This window comes from Solanum tuberosum, unplaced genomic scaffold, assembly GCF_000226075.1.
Source record: "Solanum tuberosum cultivar DM 1-3 516 R44 unplaced genomic scaffold, SolTub_3.0 scf00577, whole genome shotgun sequence".
In the NCBI taxonomy this organism is placed as follows: Eukaryota; Viridiplantae; Streptophyta; class Magnoliopsida; order Solanales; family Solanaceae; genus Solanum; species Solanum tuberosum.
In genome coordinates, this window is record NW_006239491.1 from 248,855 (window position 1) to 264,099 (window position 15,245).

Genomic DNA, 15,245 nt, shown 5'->3' on the forward strand with positions numbered 1-15,245 from the left:
TGTTGCGGGGTCTGTCCCAACATCCATCTAAGTATTTTAGAGGCTTCATAGACAGTCAGTCAGTTAGTTTTGAGTCTCTTATCTATGTATATATGTAAATATTCTATTTTTGAGACTCGAGTTGCCTTTTTGGCCAGATATGTATCAGTTAAGTTGTTTATGTCTTTGCATGGCATTGAGTTTTCTGTTGAGTCAGGTTTCCGCTGAGTTAAGAAAGCCAGGCCAAGGGTTCGCTTGGGGCCAGCAATGGTCTCCGAGTGCCGGTCCCGCCCAGGGTGTAGGCTCAGGGCGTGACACATAAATTGATAAAAAAAAAATCAAATCAATCAATCAAAATAGAACAAATAGAAGTAGAAAAAAACCAAAAAATGAAGGTGATAGTCTCTATGACTCTATCTAGCATGCATTTTCATAAATATCGCAATTGATTCGGTAAGCGGCTCTCTAAGGCTTTGATGTGCTAGCTAGTATATGTCACTAAAACATCATGAAGGAATCATTGAACGTCTTGAAACTCAATAACACAAGACATTTCATTGTATACTGGTTGTTGGCTCTACTAGATAGAAACAAAGCTAAGTTGGGGTTTGTGGGTTCGAACGAACCCAATAGTTTTTCCGTTGACTCTATATTTGTATTAATATATATATATATTAACTTGTGAACCTTCTAACAAAATTGATTGATGACTCAATGGTAAGAAAGAGGTTGTAGTAATGCTTTCCACACTAGTGTTGTGGTTAGGGTTGTTCAAAACCGAACCGAAAACCGATAATTCAAACTGAAAAAAAGTTATTGGTTCATCGGTAATGGGTTATAGATTTAATGATTTTAATTTTTTATTATCGGGTTATCGACTCTTAACGGTTTGAGGTTTTTTCTTAACGAGTTAACCGATAACCCGATAGTAAATTAATAAATTATATTTATACCATTTTGGTCCATAAAGTCCTTGACTTAGAATTTAATTTCATAATCTTATCTCTGACAGTCTAACACTTTCGGTTATTCTACAATGTGTTAGTGGTGTTCTTTTTAGCAAGATACAATTTTTCAACTCATGTACATGATTTATTTGGTTTGTCACCATGTTTCTAAGTGATTTTCAATCATTTATTTTTTGTGTCAAATCTTAACGGTTAAATCGATAACCGAACCAATAACGATCAATAACCGATAAACCAATAAACAATAAGTCAATATCTTAATGGTTCTTAATGATTTAGCATGTCTACAAACCAATAACTGATTAGTTGTACCGATAAACTTCAAAATCGAACTGAATCGACCGATACGCAGCCTTAGTTGTATGGGTTTGAAGAAAAAAGGCTCAAATATGCCATCAAATTTTGAGAAAAGACTCATTTATGTCATCCGTTAAAAGTTTTGCCATTGTCGTTTGAGAAAAAGGCTCATCCATGTCATTATTTTTAACTCTGATTTTGCAAAACCATTTGTTTACCTCAATAAGACCCCTCAACAACTTTTAACATTTTTCAATTGGATTTTGGATCAAATGTATTCTTTTTGCTTCTTTTTACTCAAGAACACATAAAGAACATCAAGAACTCCCAAATTTCAGAATCGAAGAAGTTGGAAATTTGGGAGTTCTTGATGTTCTTCATGTGTTCTTGAGGAAGAAGAAGCAAAAAAAATACATTTAATCCGATACCTCAATTGAAAAGAGTTAAAAGTTATTTGAGGTCTTGTTGAGGTAAAAAATGATTTTTCAAGTTAAACAATAATGGAATGGATGAGACTTTTCTCAAACGACAATGACATAGACGAGCCAAACTTTTAACGGATGACATAAATGAGCCTTAATTTGAGCCTTTTCCTTTCTTTCCTTTTTAATAAAAAAGAACCATGCTTTGCAATATTTTTCTCTTCAGTCCTAAAATTTAGAACCCCAAACTCCTAATCTTGCTCTGCCTCTGCAGTACTAGAGGAGTTTGGAATAACAATGTATAACTGCCTGGACATTGAATCGGAAGCTCGCCCCTCCTTTTTCCCTCTAAATTCCCCTATTCCACTTATTGTGAATGGAGATGAGGTTACTACATACTACACTATAACAAAGTAGCCTTAAGTACAATTTATCACCTTTTTTATTTGTGATTATTTATCACCCTTCTTATTTGTGATACGTTTAAAGTAGCCTTAACAATTGATTAAAACTCTAACCATCACCATATTAAAAATAATATTTAAGGCCTCTCGTTATAATTTGACTTAAGGTCATCGATTTCGTTAAGCCATGCCTGACCTAAAGCACAAGAATCAGCAGATGAAAATGGTTTTGCAGCTTGTAAGTTCTCTGGATACAAGACCAAGAAATTAGTTTGTCAGAATACAATAGTGATGGGGGCGGCAAAACGGGCATCGTTACTGCAACAACTCACAACGTCTCAATACAAACACTGATATATAATAATAAGTTTGACTGAATACAATTTCAATACAATACGACACAAGAAAGGCAATTGTAGGGAACAAAGATACACGAAAATACACTTGAAATTTGAACTAGTAGTTTAAAAGGAGATAGAGTATTCAAAATCATAATTAACTTCCTTATCCCTTCCTACCCGTGTTCTCACACTTTTATACCAATTCCACAACTAACTCTGGCCTTGCTCGCGTGACGTTCTTCCTGTCCAAAAGTAACTGTCGAACCATTTAGGTGAAATTACACTTCTAGTACTCTGACGTGGCTTGCCAATGCAGAAATCACTCGTTGCATCTTCCTTATCATCCATACTAGCAAATGTATCAACGAGTTCACAACAATTACTGAGTTCATAGCAGTTACTGAGTGGAACATTTGAAGATTTATGTTCTTGAAGAAGATTAAAAGAACAACTTTTTTCATAGTTCCCACATTCAGATCACTAGGTTCTTTCCTAACACGAGACATAACATTATTTTGAAGGAGATTAAAGAAACGACTTTTTTCACTAGTGTCTGCATTCAGATCACTAGGTTCTGTCCCAACACGAGTTGGAAGATTATTTTGAAGAGGACTAAAGAAACGGCTTCTTTCACCAGTTCTAGTTGTCATATCAGTAGGTTCTTTCCCAATACGAGACAAAATTTTATTTTTAAGAAGATTTATCATACGTCTTCTGTCAGAATTCACATTATCATTGCCTAATCATAAGAAATCTTTAACACCAAAACTAAATGTCCCTTCAGGTTCAGGTGCACGTAATGAACTGGCCGAACAGACTGAAAATTGGATGTGTTACACTTGGAGGTATTGAAATCGGTGTATCACTGACAAACTGCACGACTTGTTTCTTATTGGACAATAACTCCTCTGCTGAAGCATCCATAAAAGATTGGTGTTGGGTCAGAGCTTCAACATCATTTAGCATCGCATCCCCAAAACCCAATAATTCTCCTCTTTCTCTTACATTAACAAAAAACAACAATTTTCTCTATGGAAAAATGAATGATCTCAAGTCCAAGTTCTCGGAGGTTTACAAAGTACTGAAATTTGAACTTCTTAATGATCCAGGTTTCAAGTTCACTAATGATGATCATAATTGGGTCAAAAGGGTAAGCGTTATGAATTACCTGTTCGACCCATTCACGACCATCATCAGTAAACTCGAAATGTGGATCATTAAGAAGCTTAGATTTCAGTAATTTGTAAGCCTACAAGAACTTCGGCTTCAGATAGCTCATTTTTTCACAGAAAAAAATTTGTGGTTTTGTTAATTTTAGAGAAAGGGGAGAATTTTTGTTTTTTTGAGATGCAATCTTTTCTTCCTTTTCATATATAAGAAACAAACAATGGTGTATTTGGTTGATAATGACAAAGAGCACTTGAAATTATGAGAAGCAGCCTCTGTTTTTGTTGCAAGTACATAATATTAATATTATTGTTGAATATGAAAATATAAAAAATAATAATCACCTGCTCTTTGTTATGGAGAAATGGGTTATTTTAAAGTTAGCCATCAATCCATAATTATAGAAATATAATAAATAATACAATGAATTCTAGGCTTACCTACTTTAAAAAGATATAAATGACTATTTCAACTTTTTTCTAATGAGATCAACAACCTTCACTTATGTATAAACCATTTCCTCTTAAAGGAATGGTATTGTTAATCCATTTTATAAAAAAGAAGCTTGAATATATTTAGAAGGATATAAAAATTATGAAATTTAGAAGAAAAAATGCACAGAAAGGTATATAAAGCAAGGGTGAAGTCATGTAGGATCGAGTGAGTTCAACGAAAATTACACTATTTATACATAGTTAAAAGTTATTCTTTCTATGTAGATGTTGAACTCCAACTTCTTCATATATTGAACTCCCTTAGTGAAAGTTCTTACTCCGCGACTTCTTCATTGATTTTACCGTCGAGCAATTATCAGCTGAAGTGGAAGATCCACAAGTGATAAGCTGCATCACAACTCGAGAAGCACTCATTCTACCACTACTAAACTCAATCTCAGCCGTTTGATCTCCAACTCTAACTCCCTTCGATCCATCCCCACCGTCCATTCCGTCGGAGCTAGACATCGACGGTGGTGGTGGAGACGGAGACGAATCTTCTCTGCTCAGCTCCGCAATCTTATTCCCATCCTTCCTCCGCTTCTCCTCCGTCTGCGTCGCCGCATCCGCCGCTGCTGCCGTCGACATGAATTTTCCGGCGATTTCTCTGCCTGATTCACACTTGTACACTAATCTGTACTCTTGTTGAGGATTTTCGAACGAACTCCACGACTGATTCCTCCTCCTCGTCGAAGTCGACGAAGAAGAATCACGATTTTCATCCGTAGAAGGTGATTTATGCAATTCAGGTAATGAAATCTCACAAATTCGGGAACTGATTGAAGTTTCTAGAAGTTCCGATCCTTTGAGAACGTAATCCTGACCGTTCGTTGGATGAATCAAATCGTTCTCCGATAAATCGTGCCATACATATCCATTTTTGTAGCTCCTAATCAATAGATCAAAATCATCAACACTAAAAAACACAAATTGCATCCAAAAAGTTAAAAATCTGCAGATTTCATCAGAAAAATAGAATTTTATACCGCTTGCAGGACCAGGAGAACAAATAACCCATGCCTTTTCCTCTTAGAAAATTCAACCGATTTATCACATCTAACAATAAAAAAAAACACGAATCAACAAAAAAAATACTCTGTATTTGAAAATTCTATGAATAATAATGGATTTGATATTATTACCTCGAAGATACAGTCCGTCATCAGAGGAAGAGAGCGGAACTTCGATGAAATGCGGATGCTCAAGTTGTCCATTTCTGGAGATATAATAGATGACAGGAACACTTTTTAAAGCCTTATTAGGCTTTGGTTCAATCCAAATGATGTTTCTCTCTGGAGAAGTGTGATTCCATTTCTTCGGGATCAAAATTTCAGTGCTTGTTCTGGCATTCGAGTTCGTTGTTACTGCCATTTGATCACTTATAGAATTCTTCGGAACTATAACGATTGATTTCAACTCAGCGCGTTTTGAGTGAGATTTTGAAAATTGTAAGCTGTGTTTGAGGGGAAGTTTTTGTTTGTAGTTTAGCGGGAACAAGCAATGTGCATATATATATATATACAAAGATTGAGAGTTGGCGGGTTTTTTAAAAATTAAATTTGAGTCCGTGAGAGAGTGATCAAATCTCAAGAGTAGAGGGCCCTAAATAAGGGGAGTTGGATTTGATGGGATTTGGTATGTTGTTGGAGGTAGTCCCTCCGTTGTTGCAGAGTTTAAGAAAATAATTTTTTTTTTGAATGTTGTAGTGTTAAATGTTCTAAAATATCATTTAATTTCATGATATTAAACATGTTCGAAAATTGAAATTAAAGAGTTGCGAAAAGGAAAAGAGTCATTTTTTTAATGGACTAAAAAGAAAAATAGGTCAAACAGATTGAAACAGAAAAATATATAAATACATACAAGTTTTGGATGAAAAAGATTGTCGAAGATCATATAAGAAAACCATCCATCTTTTTTCATTCAACGTGGAATCTCAAGTTTAGTCTTGGAATTCAACTCCAAAAATAGTTATTTTGTGTTGATTTATCGTATGGTAACTCAATTGACAAGTATTATATCAATAAATCACTTTTTCTTCAAAAAAGAATTTGACTTTTTGAGATAACAATTATTAATTAAATTCTTATTCAAAAATTCAATTCAAATCTAGTTTATGAAAGGTGGATTGTCCAAGACCATATAAGAAGACAACTCAATCATTTTTCAACCGATGTCGGACTACTCTTCAACAATAATAATCGAAATAAATTATGCGAGAATCTATAAATTATTTTATGCAAATAACTAATTAATATATAAGATTTTCCTTAAATATTAGTCACCCATAAACAATTATACTCTTTTACTAGTCCTAACATAAACAATCTTTGCATTATTAATTCACGCATAACTTCAAAACCTATACTACCTCTAATTTTACTCTTTTTACTTTCATAAGTATTACATAATTTGACTAGACACAAAGTCGACGAAGTAATTGATTTAGCAAGAGTTGATGTGTATGTACTATGTAGGGCCAAACACCAACATGTGTTCCGGAAATAAATTGAGGAAGTGAGAAAAAGAAGACCAAAAAAAGCTCACGGACCAAAGTTCACACCTACCCACACAGACTGAAAATTTTGAAACTTCCAAAAGTTTCCCTTTCCCATAAGTCAAAACCCACTCCCCTGAAATTAGGTTTAGAAAGTCTATTTCACAAGTTATAACTTTTGGATTTTCCTACAAACATTTCTTGATTCTATCCCAAACAAATAAAAAAAAAATAGTACGATGTACGAAGTATTTTGTATTTATGAAAGTGTTTTAGTTCAAGAGAGTGTATGTAGCTAGGGCGGATATGTCCTCGGAATTGGTTTACTGTTTAGTTTTTCTAGCCGAAACACTAGATTATATATTTATGATCATACACTTATTATATATGAATTATACATTTGTCGACTATTTTTAGTTTGATCACGATAGATTGTTTATATTTAGAGATGGATTCAAAAATTTCAACCTTCTAAAATTACTAAGTTTTAACTCTATATTTATAATTTGTACATATATATTAAATGAATATTTTGAAACAAATACAAAATTTTAATTAAAATTACTGAATTCTACCGAAATCATATACCTTAAAGGATATAGATAATTCATCTTTCCATCTATCGTGATGCAATAATCTATTATTGATTTAACTACGTAATTCGTAATCTATAGATGACACAAAACTATTGTTATTGCACACTCTACATAAACAACATATTGTACATAATTAATTGGAAGTCAAAGGCCACTATAACCTACGTGTGACATTTTTAATAACCTAGAATCCATCTTCACGAGGCTATAAACATTGTTTATTGGCCATATATATTAGTGTTAATTTTTTAAGTTTACACAAGTTTTATTTGTCTTTTGAAAACAATAAATACAAGCGTTTAAGGACTTGAAACATAGAAATTTTTATTCATTCGAACCTTTTTTGTGGAAAGTCAAACTTATGTTAGATATAGATATTGAATTTTCTTAATGTTTATATTTCATGTATTTACTTCTTCATTGTAATTTTAAACCCTCATAATTAAAAGATTAACTCCACCACTACTCTGAAATACTCATCAAAATTGATTGTGTTCTCGTTATGATTGACTATTAACAGGGGTGGATGTACGATAAAAGTTACAGGATCTAAGTGAAAAATAATATTTGAAAAATAGAATCATGTATAAATACAAATTGGATTTAGTTTTTAATTTTTGTGAGTCGGTTTAAGCTTTGATAATGGTTATCTTATATAAATGACATCTTAAGAGTAAGATATTTAGTCAAGATGTCTATTTCAGTGGATTCTTGAAGATCTAGTTAGGCGTGAACATAAATATCAAAAAATCAAACTGAACCAAACTAATTTAATTCTTCGATTACGATATAAGGGAAATTGTTATCAAATTTTGGAAATTCTTCCCTCATGCTATCCAAAAAATTGGTTTTGAAGGCCGTTACTATAAAGTCTGCTTAATAAATGCTTTCAAAACCAACTTGTTATGTGGAAGATTTTTTCACGATAAAGTCCGTAGGGTTTGGTTTGATATTTTTTGTAAAATAAAAATACCCACCTTAATTATTCGATATGGTTATAAATTTATATTGAAATTTGTGGTTTTATTTTTTTAAAAAAAAATTAAAGTCAATTTAGTACGATTTTTGAAGAATATAAGCAACATGACTCATAATTATACCAACATGGGTTGTGGTGCAATGATGAGACTGTTTCACGCTTAACCAGAGGTTTCGAGTTTGAGCCCTGGGAATGGAGAAAAATTTGTTGGGAGCGTCACACCCGAATAAGTCTTGCGGTGAGCCATCCAAAATGTGGGCTCCAAACATTAGGTAAGAAATATATAAAAAAAAACTCATAATTATACTCGACTACTAATTATCTTTATCGTGATATCGTCTCAATGTACGTTGTTGTTGAATTAGTTCACCACTTAGGCATTAGCCAAGTGAATAGCACTGGTAGAAATAAAAAGTTTCTTTTATCACAAATTAATAAGAAATTTCTGTCATAAAATATAAAAAAAAACCGTTGAATCGGCTCATTGAGAAAACACATAGTGAGAAATAGATTCTTATTGAAATACTGATAAGTTTCCTAATTTTTCCTTGTGAAAACACAACGATTCAATTAAAATATTTGTAGAAATAGCAATTGAACATTTTCCAGTGGAAAAATTGGTTATTATAGAGATGTAACTTTGCAAAGAGTGTACCATTGTAATAAGTGTCACTATTGTTATCGGTAGAATGTTATTTATGACATGAAAAATCATTTCAATAAAAAATTAGATCCTTTTATCAAAATATTGTTCTAATAAATAAATGTTATAACGAGGTTTGATTATATACGATTCTGAACGAACCAAAGAACAATTGAAACATAACAAACTATTAGATGTACCAAAAAGAAAAATAACAAACAAACCAAAGAATAATTGAAACATAACAAACCATTAGGTGAACCAAAAAAAAAAAAAAAACTATTCGAGACTTCCTCGGGTGGAATCAAGAACAATTGAAAACCTTAATAACTTTAACTAAAAGCATACGCACTAAAATCTCACTAAATTAATATTCGATAAATTATTTTTTTTAAAATAATATTTCCTCTGGTTCCAACTTGAATCAATAGAAAAAATTACTCATTTCTAAGATAGTAAAATAATATATTTTCAGAAGACCCCTATATAAATATATGGTCTTATTAATATTATAAATTAATATTTTTTTAAAAGTATAAATATATCTAAGACAATTTAGTGAAATATGATTTTATTGTGTTTTGGTTTTTGTTAAAATTTAAATATATAGTTGAAATTCATCTCTAACTTTCTTATTGCATCCAAAAGTTTCGATATTGTTTTTTTGAACTGTACCATAAAATTGTGAAGAGTTGTAGATGCAATAAGCGTTTTCTTACCCGTAACTGGTTCCATATATTGTATTGTATCATTTTCAACTTTATAATTAACATTGATGTATTTATTGTACTTTATGTATAATAAATTTATTTTTAATGTGAATTTAATAAATATGATACATAAATTAGTAAGATACAATGATTTTGATGTAATCAAAATTAACCTTCAATGAATGTCAAAAAACTCTTTAAAATATTAATTTATCGATTAAATATTACCTCTACAAAATAATAATATTGCATGGTTCCCTATATTAATTTAGTGAGGTTTTACTTTATTTATATTAAGAAATCCATTTGGTATGAATAAATAATTAATTTAGAACCCAATAAGTTTTCTTTCTCATAATTCAAAATTTTGAATTGGTCTTTGCCTCAGTGCACTTTTAACCATATGGAGGTTTCGTATTTGAGCTTTGAGCTGTGTGAATAACTTGGCGCTTCTCCCTTTTTAGTGAGTCTCATGTGGAACAAATCTAGATGAATTGAGACTTAGATATTATTTATTTGCACTTAATGAAGGTAAGTTTTTTTAATTTTGAATTGGTCTTTGCCTCAATGCACTCTTAACCATATCGAGGTTTCGTATTCGAGCTTTGAGTGTGAAAAAAATCCAAGCAGAAAGCGCTTCTCCCTTTTAGTGAGTATCATGTAGAACAAATCTAGATGAATTGAGACTTAAGCCTTATTGTTTTGCACTTAATGAAGGTAAGCTTTTTGTTTATTCATTTGCCAGTTTTTCATAGTAAAGTCTCATTGCTTGTTTTTTTAGTTTGGTGCTCGCATAGGAGTCCAACTACTATGAATTTATTAAGGGAAAAGATATAAATTTCCCCCTAAATTTGTCACGAAAAGTCAGTTACACGCTTATACTATTGTGACGACCTATTATACACCTGAATTACTTTAAAATGAATTTATTTCAACCCTGACGCACATACGACCAGTCACATGATGAGAAAGTGTTTCACACTCACGTCACGTCATCACCATGTCACTGCCACATAAATAATTACGTCAGATTTAAAGAAAATCCATGTCACCCAATTTCTTCTTCTTCCTTAAACACCATCAAACCCACCATTAAATCACTACCATTGTTGCTATTATTATCAAATTCACTTCTCCACCACCATAGATTTCACCACCTATAGTCAATTTCACCACCGAAATCTTCCCACAACCATTGCCATCATAAAAATCGATAACAAACATCATAAATTTAACTAAATTCACCATCGAAATCATATCACTATCTTTGAAATTCATCACAATCCTAACCCTAAATTCACCATCCACATCAAAATCACGAGTTTCAATGTCATTATCGAAATTAAAAGTCATACCACCACTAATTTTTCACCCATCACCAAACCCACCATAAAAAATTATCACACTATACAAATTTCATTCAAGCTCAATTGTGAAAACTTGCAATATTTATTTGCAAAGATTTTAGTCAGACAATTGTAAAACTAGTGCTCGATTTACTATTACTAATTTTGAAGAAAATCTAGAGAGGATTTTTCTGAGAGAGAAGAAAGATCTATGAACATACATTAAAAAATTGAATTTTGTGCAAAAACCCAGAAACTTTTTACACAAAAAAAAAAGCAAGATCTGAAAATTTTCTTATTTCAAATGCTCACAATCAACAAAAAAAACACAAAAATAAATTGAATAATCCGTTCTTGACTTGACAAATTTGATGTGGGAATTGTAAGGATTGACCAATTTTAGATGTCTGGCCGAATTTTTTTTCAAACAGTGAACCTAATTAATTGAACAACTTCGCGATCTTTGCGATGAATTTCTATCCCGCAATATTGTTTTCTATTTTTCTCTTGAAAAAAAATATTTTTCACATTAGCCATAGCAAAAAAAAAATTGTGATAAGAAAAAAATGGAGGAAGAAGCTAGGGTAACGTGAAGGAGAAGGGTGGGGTGGAAAAAAATTGCCTTTTTATTACTCAACGCGCCTTTTTTTAAATTTATTTAACCTTATTTCCATGTCAACTTTGAGGGTAGTATTAAATTCACTTTTGAGTAGTATAAGTGTGTAATAGATCGCCTCAACAGTTTAAGCGTGTAACTGACTTTTCGATACAACTTTAGGGATGAATTTATAATTTTTCTCAATTATTAAGAAAGGAGCAGTCTCATCCACTGCACCACATCCTTTGATGATAAGTCTCATTGCTTGTTATAAAAGTTGCTTCGACTCTGCACGCATAAGCATGTCGACACAACATCATTGTTGGTGTGGGATTTGTATTGGATTTGATCTACTGATTTTTAACAACACTAAATCACAAAATTTAAAGATATATTTGCCCCTTTTGCCTTATTAGAATCCTCATGGGAAGTGTTTGATCTTATGCTATGTAAATCTTAGTTAATTCTTTCAAGGCTTTAATGCAAGTACCAAACCTATACACCTGTTGAATTAAAATGTTACTCTCTGTCCAACAATACTTATGCACTATTAATTTTACATATATTTTAAGAAATTATAAATAAAAAAGTAATTTTACTATATCACATTTGAATATAATAAATATAATATCTTGAAAAATATAATAAAGAAATTACTATAATTAACGATAAGGGTAAACTAGAAATTAAGTATAAAATTACTCATTAATTTTATTAAATGAACAAATATTATTAGATATCTTAAAATAATATAGTGAACAATTATTATTGAGCATAGGAACTACATTGTAGTTCGAAATCAGTGCCGTCAGAAAATACAAATATTAAAGTCAGAATTTATTATTGGCAGAGAGGATAAGTGGTGACCCTTTGTACAACAAAACAAACAACTTTTTAATAAAAATAAAATAACCTACCCATAACTCATACTCCTCCCATTTCAATTTATATAATGTAGTTTGACTTGACAAATTATAATTAAAAAAACAAAATGTTTAAAATTTGTAATCTAAAATAAGTCATAGATATCTATGTAACTATAAATTATTTCACTAAAAATAAATTGATTATTTTAAAATTAAATTATTACAAAATATATTTTTCTTTTTAGAACTAACTAAAAAGTAATGTGAGTCACGTAAAATAAGGAGAGCCTATAAATTAAGACAAAAAACAATTCTTTCTTTCTTGTGACAGCCAGAAATAATGGATTCTTGGTTCATCATTTTTCTTATTACTCTCATTTTTCTGTTTAATTTCTTTTTTTTCTTCTTCTCAAATTCCAAAACAAAGAAAAAACTCCCACCAGGACCTTTTACATTTCCATTTATTGGAAATTTACCATTGTTGATAAATAAATCTTTAGATGATATTGAAATTATATTACAAAAACTCATATCTAAATATGGTCCTATTATTACCCTCAAAATAGGTACTACTATTTCAATATTTATTAGTAGTCACTCTTTAGCCTACCAATCTTTAATCCAACACGGCGCTCGTTGTTCCGATCGTCCGCTTGAATTACCAACCAATCTCATTCTTAGTAGCAATGATCGAACCATCAATACCGCCTCGTATGGACCTACGTGGCGGGTTCTACGTAGGAACCTCAGCACGGAAATGTTACGTACCACGTCCCGATCAAAATCTCGAGCTGATTGGGCACTAAATATCCTCGTTCAAAAAATAATTCATAAATCCGACTCTAAAATGGGAGTGATTTTACTTGATCATATAAAGCATGCCATCTTTAGTCTTCTTGCATTCATGTGCTTCGGAGAAAAGCTTGACGATGTTCAAATCAATCAAATTATGGATGTACAACATCGAGCACTTGTAGCTACGATACGATTCAAAATACTTGACATTTTCCCTAGAGTCGGGAAATTAATCTTTAGAAACCGTTGGAAAGAGCTTATTGCAATACGAAAAGAGGTAGAGAGCGTATTCATACCTCTAATCGAAGCTAGAATAAAGTATAAAGTCGAAAGAGCCAACTCAGAAGTTCATCAAGAAGAAGAAGAAAAAACATCTTCTTACGTCGATACGTTGCTGAATTTGGAACTAACAGAGGAAAAGAGAAAACTAACTAATGAAGAGATCGTTAGCCTCTGTGGTGAGTTCCTCGGGGCAGCCAGTGATACAACATCCACCGCGTTGCAGTGGATTATGGCGTACTTGGTTAAGTACCCTGTCATTCAGGAAAAGCTGTATGAAGAAATTGCGAGAGCAGAGGAAAATCGCGATAAGTCGATAACAGAGGATTTAATGAAATTGTCATATTTAAAAGCAGTGATTTTGGAAAGTCTAAGGAGGCATCCACCATCTCATTTTTTGTTACCACATAGAGTAACAGAGGAAATGGAATTAAATGGGTACGCCTTACCAAAGAACGCGATAATCTATTTCATGGCAAGAGAGATGGGATTGGACTCGAACATGTGGGAAGATCCGATAGAATTTAAACCAGAGAGGTTCTTGGTGGATGGCGAGACATTTGATATAACAGGAAGCAGAGAGATCAAGATGATGCCATTCGGCGTAGGGAGGAGAATATGCCCGGGATATGATTTTGCTATGTTTCATTTAGAATACTTCGTTGCTAACTTGATTTGGCGTTTTGAGTGGAAGCCTGTGGAGGGAGATGACGTTGATTTAACGGAGAGGTTAGATTTTACCTTCACTATGAAGAATCCACTGCGAGCTCGCATCAGTCCCAGGCTGAATTGATTGCTTGCTATAAGTAATTTTATATGTTAGCGTTTCTGTTAAAGTTTCACTGACATATTACAATAAAATCAGCAATCACTGAATGTGCTGATGTATGTATCTTTCCCTGTACATCAGACTTCAGCAAAGGCATAAATGGTTCGCCATCTCCTACAAGATGGGAGAAGCGAGACTAAGATGGTTCTGCGCTAGTAAGGAAGTGTGAGAGGTTGGCAGTGACGGTGTTAGAGGTCAGCCGAAGAAGTATTGGAGTAACGTGATTAGATAGGATATGACCTTAGACAGGGGTTATGGAGATTGAGGATTAGGGTAGAAGGTTGTTATATAATCGAGCGTTGTCTCGTTGCATTCCAGTAGCATTAGTACTATTCTCGTAGTTTTTTGCCCCTCGATTTCTATTAATACATGTTGTTACTGTTTCTTTTTCTGAATGCTATTTAATGATTTTGTTATTATTTGCGATGTCTATACTTTGCACTTGTATGTTATTTTTAAAATTGTTTTGTTATGAGCTACTCTAGTAACTTTCGGAAACAGTATTCCTACCTCCATGAGGCAAGGTTAAAGTCTGTGTACACCCTAACTCTCCCCAAACCCCACCTGGTGGGATTACACTGGGTTTCTTGTTATATTTTTTTCCTAACTAATCGACACTCAAAAGGACATTTTGAAAAAATTGATTAAACACAATTTGTTTGTTAAAAACTAACACTGGACAAATTCCACTCAGTTCTTTAGATTCTGAAAGCCAACAGGTTATTTTGTGAGAATACAGAAAAGAAGATATTTTCTTCAACTCTTTCTCTCTAAGCTTCGATAGGAGCTTCACTCAGGTTAACTATGGAGTTATGCAAAAAACTTTGACAAATTGTTGTTGAATTAGTACTCTACTTAGGCATTGGCTGAGTGAATAGCACTAACTAGTAGAAACAACGGCTTTTTTTACCACGAATTAAAGAGAAATTTGTATTATAAAACATGATTTTTCCATCGAATCAACTCATTTAGTGGGAAATATGTTCTTGCTAAAATACTCATAGTTTCCTGATTATTCCTTGGTAACAAACCAAA

The 15,245-nt window shown here is 32.4% G+C and overlaps 2 protein-coding genes across 2 annotated transcripts; one reads left to right on the forward strand and one right to left on the reverse strand.

Annotated features, from left to right (window-relative positions):
• Positions 1-4,171: 4,171 nt before the first annotated feature.
• Positions 4,172-5,575, reverse strand: LOC102594763 (protein UPSTREAM OF FLC-like). Its single transcript, XM_015304562.1, has 3 exons — positions 5,215-5,575; positions 5,059-5,128; positions 4,172-4,961 (listed from the first exon to the last, which is right to left on the reverse strand). The coding sequence occupies exons 1-3, from the start codon at positions 5,441-5,443 to the stop codon at positions 4,334-4,336; spliced, it is 927 nt and encodes a 308-aa protein (XP_015160048.1). The 5' UTR covers positions 5,444-5,575; the 3' UTR covers positions 4,172-4,333.
• A 7,144-nt stretch (positions 5,576-12,719) lies between these two features.
• Positions 12,720-14,596, forward strand: LOC102595096 (cytochrome P450 89A9-like; the record flags this gene model as incomplete). Its single annotated transcript, XM_006365662.2, has 1 exon — positions 12,720-14,596. A coding segment is annotated over one exon (1,455 nt), but the record flags the coding sequence as incomplete, so codon positions are not given.
• Between the last annotated feature and the right edge of the window lie 649 nt (positions 14,597-15,245).